The sequence below is a fragment of the Ruditapes philippinarum genome, unplaced genomic scaffold (genome assembly GCF_026571515.1).
Source record: "Ruditapes philippinarum isolate M1 unplaced genomic scaffold, ASM2657151v2 ctg3755_1_1_1_1, whole genome shotgun sequence".
Taxonomy (NCBI): domain Eukaryota; kingdom Metazoa; phylum Mollusca; class Bivalvia; order Venerida; family Veneridae; genus Ruditapes; species Ruditapes philippinarum.
In genome coordinates this window covers 67,204-81,312 of record NW_026852410.1, presented here as the reverse complement: position 1 = coordinate 81,312, position 14,109 = coordinate 67,204, and the positions used below count along the sequence as shown (strand labels likewise).

Here is a 14,109-nt window from a genome sequence, read left to right as displayed (position 1 = left end):
ATTCATTAAATCATCCAATGCACCGTTAAGTGTTAAAGACAGGTGTTTTGCGATTTTTACAATTACTTGTTTTATATTTATTCTATTTTTTTACTTTATGTTCATAAGTAAAAGGTAGAAACCAAAATCCACTTAAAAAGAACTAATAAAGAAAACAATACTCAAATATTCTGAATTATATAATGAATATGATACTTCATGTTAATTAATATATATACATAAATAAAATAATACGTTTATGTCACTCACTCAAGAGATTTTTCCCATTTAATTGGGAAGAGGCCTTAGCCCTCTTGATTTTGGAAAAAAAAATATCGCTAAAATTGCTAATTTGGGAAATTAAAAGCAGGTTTAAGTTCAGATTTTTGGGAAAACTGCCTGATTTTTAAGAAAATTTCAATTGGGAAGAGGCCTTTAATCGGAGTCTGTTATGTAAGCAGAAAAATCACTGCAAAGTTGTAAGTGAATAGTTAAAGTTACTTACTCGACCATGATACGTTAATCCCGGTTTAAAAAACATCATACTTGGTGCGGTATCAAACGACAGACGAAATGGCACCTTGTAAAATTTCACCTACAAAATTTAATCATTATTTGTATTAGTACTAGTATTAGTATTAGTATAATTATAAGTTTTTTTATTATTATTATTATTATTATTTTTATTATTATTATTATATTATTATTATTATTATTATTATTATTATTATTATTATTATTATTAATAATATGTTATGTGATAAACAGCAGTGTGAAGAAATAATTGAAACATTTAACAACCAAAATCTTGGCAATTTTATAATAAATAAAGTATTAAATCTTAACATTATTCATGATTTACTACCCCAAAAAACTACCTGAGCTGTAGCATTTCTTGTTATATTGTTGATGCTTTCTGTTACGGACGCTTTAATGGTAAGATGATAATTTGCCAGCTTTTGGACCAGGGGTTCATATGTATTTGGATCAGCTTCGTCTCGTATACGACTGAATGGAACCGTAAATTTAGCTTCTCCGTTAATCTAAATAAAACAAAGATGTAGAAAAATTAAAATCATACCTTTTCAACAGTCTCTAATTGGTTGGAATTTTTAACATGTTATTAAACATGGATGTATACCAGTTTTGAAAAAAGGCACATTATGACCCAGATTTTATTATTTCCGTTCTTTAGAAAGGTAAAACACATGTTTTACAACGTTTTGAAAATAATGTGATGAAAACCACATATAATTATATTGGCTGATTTGTGCCATTCGTGTTTTTGCCCGGAGACATCGCCAAACGAAAAGTCGAGAAAACAAGATTAAAATGTCGGGGGCGTGGAGCAAAAACTAATAGATAAACTTTTGCCCCGCACCCGCTAATAACCGGGTTTTCGTTCCGCGCCCAACCATATTAACTTGTTAATTCTCGAACTTTTGCTTGGCGAGGTCGCGGGGCGAAATCAGATGGCACAAATTAGCCACCATACACTTACGGTGTTTATCAGTTAAGGAAAGTAGCGCTGAATACGAAATAAACTGCCCAACAAGTAACAAATGGAAAATGAAAAAATATTGTGACTTCCATACAAACCACTTTATCACCACATTTTAATAATGACCAAAAAAAGCAATAGATGCAATCATGCTTGGGGTAATTGGCCATTGAGTAAAATTTTTCGTTTATTCACAATTTATTTGAGTTTGATTGTGTAGGAAGCTATAAGCTTAAAGACTCACTTTCGAATCCGTTATTGGAATAAACCAATAATGAGCAATGAGTGTAAAGTTTCTTGCTAAACGAAAGAGCGACTTGCCCCTGACAGGGTTTGAACTCATGCGGCTAGCGATCATTAGTTTACTAGTTCGACACGGCCATAACTTTTTTGAAAATGTCACTGGACAACATAAGAAAACTTTTGAAAAAAAAATAACATATAAGCATTAATTTGGCATAATGTGCCATTTAGATAAGTTGAACTAATCTTTTGTTGAGTAGATATAAGGCACAAAATATGTTTTTGAAGACACCAAAATGTGCTTAACCAGGGAATCTGGATGTAAACACTAGGGCTATAGTTTGTCCAAGACTGGGTTTCTAAATCAAGGTATCACGGGCATAAAACATGATGAATCACATGCACACATTCTTATAAGGTTGACAATCAAGTGTGTATGATTATTTTAAAAAGGGAGGTAATTTCGCTGTAATCCCTTTATGCTACGGTATGGCCCTTAGTAAGAAAATGCCATTACTAAACAACACACTCGTTGAATTTAATATTCACCATACATTCAGAACAGTCTGGATTTAACGAAGCAGACAGGTCAATTCATTTTTTTTTATTTAGAAATGACTTAATTTTGTATTTCTATGTTTAAAAGAGCCAAAATATCAATTAAACTTAGGTAAACTTCTATGGAACTGTTATAAATCAACCGCCCCCTCCCCTTTAAAATTCATATTTATGCTAAGATATATCAAAATCATGCAAATAAGTGTCAAGATCGATTTTAGGTTTCCTAATTTTGCCTTTTGCTAATTTTAATAATTAACCTAAGGGTCGTTTACTCAAAAATTTTGCAAAAAAAATTATGTGTTTCGATTAGAAGTATTTATGAGTAATGTTTTACACTGTTAAGTTTATGATTTCAAATCCTTTATTAATACTTTACAAATTGAATTGGCCTCAAGAAACGGATTTAGTTTTCAAGTTTATATAAATGCATTATAAAGTAAAAAGGGAAATAACTTCAAAAAATACAAGGCCGTAGTTTAATTAAATTTTTGTAATTCCTTCTTAAAATGTTCTTCCATATCTTTATAAAACTTGTATGGCAATTGTCAAGGTAAAATGTAAAAGATATTGTTCCGGACGTACAGAATGGTGGGAAGGGCAATACCATTTCAATAAGCTATTCGTTGACTGATAAGCCATAAACAATTCATACATTAAATGTTAATTCCACCATCACTCCGCCACCATTATATTTCCATGGAGCACTGCCATAATCTGTGTCAGCATATAACTTTACTGTACCAATAACAGGTTTACCGTACGAATATCTGGAAAGAAAAATGCCGATATATAGCCTGACTGTTCCGTACGAATATCTGAAATGAAAAATGCCGATATATTGCTTTACTGTTCCGATCACAGGTTTACCGTACGAATATATGGAAAGAAAAATGGTGACATGTAGCTTTACTGTTCCAATCACAGGTTTACCGTACGAATATCTGGAAATAATTACGGCATATAGCTTTACTGTATCAATCACAGGTTTATCGTACGAATATCGGGAAAGAAAAATGACGGCACATAATTTTACTGTTCCCTTCTCAGGTTTACCGTAGGAATTTCTCGAAATCACAAGTTTGCTGTGCAAAAAGTTGAAGAACAAAACAGGTCCTTGCTACGTCGCTACCTTAGATGAAGATTTTAACGCATAAAAATACATTATCTCATTAGTTTTTTGTTGCGTTTATCCAATATATTTTATAAGGGACACAAAAAATACATTTGTATCTAAAGAAAAAAAATAAGAATTGAATTAAGCTTACGTTGCTTTGACGGTACCGTGCATTTCGTTGTCCGTGGTAACGACGTAAGAGGGCAGCTCTATCTTTATATCAAACTTTGGAAGCACTAAAAATTAGACAAGAGAAAGTATAGTGAAAATTTATTATCACAATTCCTTGAAATATAAAATTTTGACTTTATTTCTTTCCCAAAGATTCCTGGCTTGCTAAAAGATCCTGTATGTTGTAAATGAGGTTGTATACCACTTGTTCGGGTTGGTAGTTTTCACTCAGGACCACGACAGCCACATTGAATTCACTAGAGTAGAGTTCAACCACCGCATCATTCCTGGGCAGGCTGTCAAGCAGTTTACCAGTACTAGTTGCAATTACTTCCGCAAGGAACTGAAACTTCTGTAATTGCCTGAGCAGAGGTACGGTGCGAATGACCGTCGAAAGGATTTCATTGATTTCAGTCTGATAACGAGCACATGTTAAGAAAGGTCAGAATAAGTTAGAACAAGCAATGTAATACTAGAGTTTGCTTAAATTGTCCGTGCACGAAAAAGCGACATACATATACAAGCCAATTGATGCATGTCCCAGTTATGGTAAATATATAAATTTGTACAACAAACACACAAACAAACACTGTCCATGAATAAAATAATATACAGAGGATAAGCTAGTTTCTTCTATAAATACAGGATATATTTTCAGCGAATGGTATGAAAATAAATATTTCACGAGTGGCACACAATATGAAAATAAATCCTGTATTAATGGGAAAAAACTTGAATTTTCAGGGGGCTCTTTTAATACTTTTTCTCCTTTTATAACGCAAGAATCCAGTGAAAATACGGAAAATATGTTTCACTGCAGAGAAAAAGAAAGTTTACAGTGAAAATACGAAAAGAAAAAATACGCATTTTATTTCATCAATATTTCTCAATATTTCATTTATAAAAAAAAAATAAAATGATTTGTCAACTGTTTCGTTTAGAATCATGAGGGCAACAGTTTTTTTTTTGTTTTTTTTAGGGGGGCGGGTAGGTTATAATAATTAATTATGTACATGTAGTACAGAACAGAATCCCTAAAGAAAGCCAAACACGGCATACGTGTAAAATGTTGTAGGCTCGGTTTGATTGAGCCTGTTCATGGACGGTACTGGAAAGTGCAAGTTACCGTCCACGCCCCCTAGCACCGGCTTAAGCAGAATTCAACTTTTTAACACTAAAAATGGTGAAATTTTGAATTTAGAAACATCCGCAGATAGGTTTTTTCAAAGATGTATCGTAACAACCTACCGTATTTTTGTACAATGAAATGTTTGACTTTGTCAGCCTGAAAGAATGGAAAATTCTGCAATACAATTTTTATCTCAATGTGAGTGAAAAGCGTTGCAACGTTTTTCATGTTAGGGTCATTTTGCACAATAAAAGTAAAATTTGAACACAATTTATTGGTTAAGATACATCAAATCTCGGAAAAAAACATATTATTATTATTATTAGCTCTTTCATGTAAAACAACACAGTGGAGTCCCTTTAATGTTTTGATTTCAAAATAGAAATAGGAAATCAAAATATATAGTTTTACATCGATAGAGTGGAAGATTTAGAAGAAATATAGAATACAATTTAAATAAACCATAAAATGATACTTATATGTACAACGAAAATGTCGAGATGCTCTCAAAATTATGATTCAATTTTAGAAAATCAAAATAAAATTAACAAACATAACATAGAAAAAACAATTATCAGTTTAAACTATTAGAAAAATTGTATAAGGGTTGTTTTCATTTGACAACATTATATTAATTTGTTAAATGCCAAGATGGAACAGTATTTCAGAATAAAAAAATGAAACTGTAAACTGAAAACGAAATATTTTCAATATTACGGTTAAAAAACATGAGAAATTTCTGACCAAAATTGCAGCATTGTTTACCCTGTCTTTAACTTTTGCAGTGATTGTCCATGTACCAAGAACCGGTTCAGAGTCCATTATAAGATAATCTTCGATGACACCATAATTTGATTCCGATACGTTCACCATATTCTTCATTATGTTTCCTTTCGGATCCTGAAATGTTCACACATTCCAAATTTAATAATGTTGATTGAAAGAAGTGAAATTTTACATATTAATTGAAGAAACGATAAAATCGGTAGCACTGTTTGGCAATATTGACCTGAAACTCTGAAGCTTTTTCGGTAGATTTACCAATTGATTTTAATGATAGGAAAGGTTTCGACACTTAACGTGATACTAACATCCCGATGGTCTAGTGGTAAGTATGGTTGCATAGCAATCCAGAAGTTGCAAGTTCGTACCCTCAACAAACTTTGTTTTCAGATTTCTTTTAAAAAAATATAATTATATGCAACATTAGTGGACCAATTCTTTAATTTCTTGTGTATTTTTAAAAAAAGGGCAACTCACTTGCAATCATATTTTTCATTCTATGTTAAGAGAATCCCTCCCATATTGTTTACTCATACACCAGGTACCCTGTGAAGTTTGAAATATTACGCCGAGTAATCAAGCTTAGGTTTCATGCCTTCAACCCTAGATGTCGCTATATTACTTTTACAATATTGATGCAGCACAAAAACCATGAACAAAATAAAACAAATATAATACTGCCATGAAAACAACAGAATTTAACATATACTTACAGTAATCGAAATGTTGAGTTGTCCCGTATAAACCAACATTGTGGACGAAATCCCAAATGTCCGAAAACGCACTGAAAGACAAATGTGTGAGTAATTTTAGTCATGTACTTAAGCCTTGCAAATGTATTTGGGATGTGATTTCACTGATACATAAAGTTAATTAATAATTTGTTTAGACATAAAGTGCGAAACTTTTCTTTTTAAAGCAAAACTAACACATTTTCTATTATGTTAAATAATAATATAATTTCAATATTTTAAACATTAAGTGTTTTTCTTTAGCATATGCAAATGGTAACAACATAAGGTGTTTAATCTCCTTATGAAAACACGGCGTTATACCATTGTGTACCTAGGCTATCTTATTTGTATTTTCTTTTTCTTGTCGAAGAAACGATTTTTTTCTTTGAAGATAGGCATACGTTTTTATCCATCCAATAGAATTTAGCTGCTTAACTTAACTGCCCTAATCTGTGTCTAGGCTTACTTGATTGTGCAAGCTAATGTAATATTTACTGTTTTGTTGGTAAAGTTTACCTGCTCATGTTTATAAATACATGTACCTAAAGCTTCACTCTGTCTAACTACATATAAAGGTAGATCGACCTGTTTGTCATGGCTTGTTGAATATATCTTGATGTGTCCTTAAACAAATCAAATAAGTAGGTTCACCTGTTTGTTTATATTTTACATATAGTACCCTTCCTGTCTGAATATATACCTAGACTTAACTGTCTGTCCATTTAAATATACCCATGTATGTTCGAATATATTTAGACTACCTGTTTGTCCAGGCTTATATATACCCTTTTCTGTCCGAATTTATACCTAGACTTACCGGTTTGTCCAGGCTTATATATACCCTTGTCTGTCTGAATATGTACGGCGAACATTTCACTGATATCACCAGAATCATGGTGTAAGATTGCATGCTCTTGGAAAAACAAACCCCTTAGTCCATTTATCAGGAGAGAGTAAGTTTCTGGATTATCTGATAGATTTGGTACCTTAAGAAAAACATAAAGTACATGTGACAACAATGGTATGGAAATGTATATTCTATGGTGGCTGATTTGTGCCATAAATGTTTTCGCCATGCGACCCCGCCATTTTGACTTGTTAATTCTCGACTTTCAGCAGTCGTGGTCGCAAGGCAAAAACATGCTAAATATAAAAAATATTCGCCCGGCGCCCCCGCTAAAAAGCGAGTTTTTGGTACGCGCACTCGACGTTTTATTTCTTAAATGTCGCTCCGCGCCACCCGCGTGTTCACCTAGCGCCCTCGCTTATAAGCGTGTTTTCGCTCCGCGACCCCTAATTTTAACTTTTTCGTTCGGCGGAGTCGCGGGGCGAAACACGAATAGCACAAATCAGCCACCATACTATTCAAAAATATATAATGAATTGAATTTGTGATAGCTTTATATATATATTATTATATACAATGTAATCACGTTCATAAAACTCAAAAGATTTTCTTTGAGTATAGGTTAGTATTGGTAAGCATTCACAAAATGAAGTTGGTCAAGAACGGTGCAGCCCCTCGGCTTATTTAACGTAGAAGAATGTAGCTTCATATTAAACACTAACCAATTTTAAATAATGTTTAAACAATAATTTTATCAACTGTATTTTAACAAAACTATCGATTTACTGGATTGATAAAATTTAGCCAAATTACCAATGAAATTAAATATGTTATGATACATCCGAAAAACTGCAATTCTTTTGGATCAAATTAATTTCAATCACTAAAACCCAAAATGCACGCACACACAGAGAGTTCAAACAAGTCCACAACGAATTATTTATTGAGGGTTAGCTGATAACGAAGGCACTGTCGTGCTAAAGAGATTCATAGGTGACAACATGAGGTCTCAACTACAAAAGCTTCAATATGTAATCATTTAGTGTATTATACTGTTTACTAAAACTAATATACATGAAAAACCAAGAACAACAAACCCTTAATGACAGTTATCCCATGTCGCATTTAAAAATATATCAGTCATGAAGAAAAAGATAATTAAAAACATTCAGCAATGATAAGGTATTGATTATAGTTTTGGTACGAAATCCGCGTTCATATTAATCGCGCTGTTAAAACTACACCAAACTTAATGCAGGCGAAAAAGTCCCCTATCCCCCCTCCCTCCGACACACACACAAACACACCGTGTGTTGTATTTTTGAACATCAACTGAAAGGCAAAACTCTTACCTGCAGTTGTAACAACCCTGGTTTTCCTGCGAGAAAAAAAGTTTATAGAAATTATAAATAAAGAGGTTATATCAGAACATCAAAATTACTTTATTTAGGACTTGTACAGCAAAATCACTTTATTTTGGACTCGTTCAGCAGATCACTTTATTTAGGACTTGTACAACAGAGTCACTTTTACAGCAGAATCACTCTATCTAGTACTTATACTACTGAATCACTTTATCTAGGACTTGTGTAGCAGAGTGACTTTATTGCAGAATCACTTTATATAGGACTTGTACAGCAGAATCACTTTATCTAGTACTTGTACTGCTGATTCACTTTATCTAGGACATGTGCATCAGAATAGCTTTATTTAGGACTTGTATACTATAATCACTTTATTTAGGACTTGTACAAAAAGTGCAGTATCATATATTAATTTATAAACAATAAACAACACTAAATATATAATATCACAGTGTGGGAACTTCACACTTTGCTCTTTCTTAAACAGATAAACATAATATATAAAAATTATATATACAATGTACTGTAACCATTTCGTTTTAGGGGATAGACTATAATTCTTTAAAATCTCATACTTTGAAATAGGTACATTGTGCAGATGTTCTTAATATAAAAGCTTTTTTATTTTCAAAAAAAAAATTTCTGATAGAGATTCTTGTTAAGATTTCCAAGACAGAAAATAACTGCTTATATTTGATCAAGCATGGAATATGTATTTAAAATATTTGGCGCACAAAAATAATAAATTACCTTCTTTAAAAGTGTGCGTAAGGGAAGTTACTCTGTGATGACTATCGGAAAGCAGGTCCAGTTGTACCTTTACATCAACGCCAGACGTGTTATAGAAGGTGAAGGTCACCGGAAGCGGAACTCCAGGTGTGTACTTGTCAGGAACGACAATCCAGTGTGTCCTTTCATTACAAAGACATATTTCCGTTTACAAGAACATGGCATATGATTATGAACGTTTTGTGTTTGTAAGTATCTTTATTTTCGTTTTTGTTGTTAACATCTACATATATTCTGAATAGCATATTACGCATAGGTTATAAACCAGCATGTCACTGTTTTCGTAATGTAAAATATGATTACTCAACCAATTGTTTATACCAGCATTATACCGTATGTATTTTTAAACTTGTGCTACAAAGGTAATGTTTAAACTTCTTATATTAACAAGTTATTGTCATATATCACCAAAGCTTATGTTTTAACTTGATATTACCAACTGCATGTTGCAAATTATGGAATATAGTGTAACCATTGGTATATTACCATTTCAGTTGTAAAGTATAACAAGATATGAATAGAAATTATAAATTTGTTATATTTTCCATTGCAGTTGTAAAGCATGTCATAGGATAAAAATTGTGGAAATTGGGTATATTAAACATTTGAATTATACAGTATATCAAGATATAAATATAACGTATAAACTTGTTATATTTTCCATTGCAGCTGTAAAGCATATCATGAGATTACACAAACATGTAATTAGGTTATATTACACATTGTATTTATACAGTATATCAAGATATGAATATAAAGTTAAAACTTGTTGTATTTCCCATTTCAGTTGTAAAACATATCATGCGGTGAAAATGTATGAATTGGTTATATTGCCAATTGCAGTTGTACTGTATATCAAGATATTAATATAAAGTACAGACTGGTTATATTGCCAATTCCAGTAGTAAAGCATATCATGAAATTACATAAATGTGTAATTTGGTTATATTACCCATTGCAATTGTACAGTATAGCATGAGATATGTAATGGAAAAAACAGGTTATATTACCCATTGCAATTGTACAGTATATCATGAGATATATAATTAACAAAAAAGGTTATATTACATATTGTATATCATGAAATATATAATTAACAAATAAAAGGTTATATTACCCATTGCTTGTAGCAGCATGACATGTTTCAAATGTCAGAAGAATTAAGACCGCTAGTAACATGGCTGTCTAAAATCTCCCTGCAAAATAATATCAATTAAAGGCTCATTATGCCCAAGAAATGTTTTCATTTCTATGACTCAAAATCTGTTAATTTTGGTATTCTTTTATAGTTTCCAACAAGTTACTCATTGGCCAAATACCTTAACTGTCATCATCTTCTTCTTCTTCTGTTGTCCTTTGGCAATAAGTACAATTATAGGGATTTAGTATTTTGTATGAAAGTTAAAATTTTCCTACTTTTATGACATATAATTTTACATTTAGCTTCATATTCTTCAGGTAACAGGCATCTAACATGCTCTAAAAACCACTACTTAAACATTATAAAACTGATATTGCTTGGCCCTTTTAAAGAAGTAAATATTTATTCATTTCTGAGGCATATTGTGCCTTTAAACTATTGAAAAAAGGCCCAATGAACACTTCAAAATCGAAACTGGACAAAAAGATTATTATCTGTCTAAATATGAAAATTAAACGTCCTTTAAACAGGTAAATCACATTTAAGCGTTTTATAAGAAATCACAATCATAGAACCTTGCATCAACTGCAAATTATGTTTAAATGCCTGTAATATGGAAAAAAGGTAACAACTTACCGTTATGAAAGAATAGCCATAAAAATCACTAGCACTGATAGCAGTGAAATATTTATAATATATGATGACTTTCTTATCTTTCAGGCCACATCCTGTTATACACACCTTCGTAAATTGCAGTGTACTAAAGAAGGCTAATAGTGGTTCATTAAGAACTTAGAGGGGTTTTTTTGTTTACACCACTGAATATTTGTAATATGTCGCCTAAATTATATATGTATAATAATAAGCACAATAATTGTAATATGCCGCTCAAAGTACCTTTACATAGTAACTAATTAGTTGTTGATATTTGATAACGTAAAAAAATATATTACCAGTATTTTGTACATGCATGTACTTCAGATCATCCTATGTATAAAAGAAGTAACTTTATTGAATTATGTAAATAATGACATCATTGATTTCCCGGTGACATATAGGCCAAAAGGGCCGGGTGCCTTTTCTTTCATCTGTATATTATGTATCTATGTCATTTATGCACATGTCACGATAATAAACTATATCTTATCTATCTTATCTATCTATTAAAGAAACTACACTGAGGTTTTTTTTTTTTTGTTTTATGTTTTTTTTTTTTGTTTTTTTTTTGTTGATGTTGTTTTTTGTCATATTAAAAGACTAGAAATATTTTAAAGAGATTTGTGTACCATTCTTTACGGAGTCCCTAAGGTGACATTTTTCACACTTTTTTTCGCGGGACTTAATTCGTTTTTACGAAATATATATTTCGTAACTACTAATTAATATTTCGTAAAAACGAATTAAAGAATTTCGTAATTAGGTGCTGGGGAAAAAGTGTCAAAAATGTCATCTTACGGGCTCCGTATTTCTAGACCAAATTGTGTACAAATTTTTAGATCATCCCCTCAACCCTTTGTCCAGAATAACAGAATCTTTTTTTTATTTGCCAAAATCAACTAAAACTGAAAAAACGTCGCAACGCTTTACACTCAAATCAAATAATTAACGCACATTAATAATAATCAATATAATTCTGAGTATATTTCTTTATCATTATTTGCAATTTTTTCAATCTTTAAGTATTTCACTCGATCTATGCAAGGATATCAAACGCTATGCTTTAAGGGGAAATTTGACCTCAATGGTGCTCCTGTTGAGCAAAAATAAAGTTGAGCCAAAATAATAATTTTTTTCGACTCGCAATAACCAGACAAACATATGATATAATTCATTAAAACTTAATTTGACCAGCAATTTTCAAATTATTTCTTCAAAATAATAGCATGAGGAAGGAAAGTGTATTTTCATTATACATTGCCTTTAATCCTTAACCTTAATTTATTTTACAACTTTTATCAAATATGAACACGGATCCTCTTAACCTAATATTTATAATTCTATGCAGGTTGTTTGTTTGCATGTTAAAGGATAGTCTGAAAATGTCGGAAAATAGCTTTCTAGTATATAGCTAATGTAATAATGTTGCCTTGCAGCAACATTTTTACTTGTAATAAACAGTAATTGTTCAAAAAATGAAAGATGTTGAAGTCCGTAATATATTCGACAAATTGAGGTCATTTGAAAATTTATATTTTATAGAGGCTAATTTTGGTTATGTAAAGCTTTTTTAAGATATTGCACTTAGTATTTTAGACTGTTGTAGCACTTTCTGTCACTCTCCTCGTTAGTTTATTGGTGTAAATATGGGCATTAATGATAATATTGATCAAAAAAATGTACAATATAAAATTTTAAAACACAAAAAGTAGTTGAAGTATAAAAGGGAACGCGCAAAAAAAAAATTGGGTTTTTTAAATACCGCCCTTTTTTCGGGCCACCTAAAAAAAAATTGGGTAGTTAAAAAATAATTTTGATAAATTTTTTTCAATTATTTTTTTCAGTTGATAATGTTCTTACAAAATCATTGAGTAGGTTGCATTTGTCATTTTGTTCATCACATACACAAAAGAACAAAACATTACACTCACAATAATGTAAAACTAACATTAAGGCAAACAATCTTTATATTCATATTTATATCAATGAAATTGATTATTTGAAGAAAAAAATTATTCAACATAAAATTAAAGCAGCCATGAACGTAAAATATATAAACGTCAAAATTATCCAATTAAAATCGACGTTAAAAACATACACGCATGTTATAGAATGCATATGATGTATGGTTAAAATATATAGCATTCTATCATGCTTCATACTGTTGGACAATCAATTGCATTATTACAAGATATATGCATAGCATAAAACTTGTTATAATTTTAACAGTTGGCTCCTGGTCACCTTATCTTGTATCAGGAGGAAGTTCATATAAACAAGACTTTATCAACATTTGCCATTTGTAAACAGGATATACAATTTTATTATCTATTTGGTGTCGGCCCACCATTGTGTTTTGTCCTAAATATTCTATATAAGAATTCTTAAGACTTTTTTTACAACGGGTTGAGTCTTTTGACCTTGTATCAATTTCATTTCCAATCTACTTTGTACTGTTTGATTTATCCCGAAGGTTTAGGGATTCCTGTCATGGATAAAAGGGTACTTTATCAAGTATACATGTTTTAAATAGCAATTTAGCAGGTAAGCTTTTTTCTGCCATGTATTAGATGGCAATTTAGCAGGTAAGAATATTACTGACATGTATTAGATGGCAATTTAGCAGGTAAGAATATTCATGTCATGTATTAAATAGCAATTTAGAAGGTAAGCGTTTTTCTGCCATGTATTAGATGGCAATTTTAGCAGGTGTGAATAATCCTGCAATGTATTAGATGGCAATTTAGCAGGTAAGAATACTCCTGCCACGTGAAACCAGATCAAAGTATTCCTTCCATATATCAAAGAGCAATGTACCAGTTAATAGTACCCATGTCTATATAAGAAGGCAATTTACCAGGTAGGCGTATTCTCACTATGTGTTAATGAGCACTTAACCAAATAATAGTATCCCTGCCAGGTATCAAATGTAAATTTCCTAACATGTATTAGAGGGCAATTTACCAGATAAATGAACCTTGTCGTGTTTTTAAGAGCACTGTACCAGGTAAGTGTATTCCGGACATGTATAAGAGGGCAATTTACGGACATGTATAATTAAGAGGGCAATTTACCAGAACATGGTATCCCTACCAT

The 14,109-nt window shown here is 31.4% G+C and overlaps 3 protein-coding genes across 5 annotated transcripts in view; 1 reads left to right on the top strand and 2 right to left on the bottom strand.

Moving 5' to 3' along the window:
- LOC132759538 (CD109 antigen-like) overlaps positions 1–11,062 on the bottom strand; it is a 43,821-nt gene extending 32,759 nt beyond the window's left edge. For 2 of the 3 annotated variants that reach the window (XM_060751330.1, XM_060751345.1), the window contains exons 1-12: positions 10,993–11,061; positions 10,333–10,411; positions 9,177–9,337; positions 8,415–8,440; positions 7,033–7,201; positions 6,195–6,265; positions 5,464–5,598; positions 4,818–4,854; positions 3,550–3,634; positions 2,937–3,051; positions 858–1,022; positions 485–574 (exon numbers count right to left, since the gene is read on the bottom strand). In XM_060751330.1, the coding sequence (XP_060607313.1) occupies positions 485–574; positions 858–1,022; positions 2,937–3,051; positions 3,550–3,634; positions 4,818–4,854; positions 5,464–5,598; positions 6,195–6,265; positions 7,033–7,201; positions 8,415–8,440; positions 9,177–9,337; positions 10,333–10,394 (1,116 nt within the window). In that variant the 5' untranslated portion in view covers positions 10,395–10,411; positions 10,993–11,061. Of the gene's footprint in view, positions 1–484; positions 575–857; positions 1,023–2,936; positions 3,052–3,549; positions 3,635–4,817; positions 4,855–5,463; positions 5,599–6,194; positions 6,266–7,032; positions 7,202–8,414; positions 8,441–9,176; positions 9,338–10,332; positions 10,412–10,992 lie in introns of all 3 variants that reach the window. The other variant, XM_060751337.1, reaches the window with a different exon arrangement.
- Positions 1–14,109, bottom strand: part of LOC132759584 (hepatocyte growth factor-like) — a 91,799-nt gene that overhangs the window by 37,001 nt on the left and 40,689 nt on the right. The gene's annotated exons all lie outside the window — the stretch shown is intronic.
- The window catches only part of LOC132759562 (uncharacterized), an 82,924-nt gene that overhangs the window by 48,903 nt on the left and 19,912 nt on the right, over positions 1–14,109 (top strand). The gene's annotated exons all lie outside the window — the stretch shown is intronic.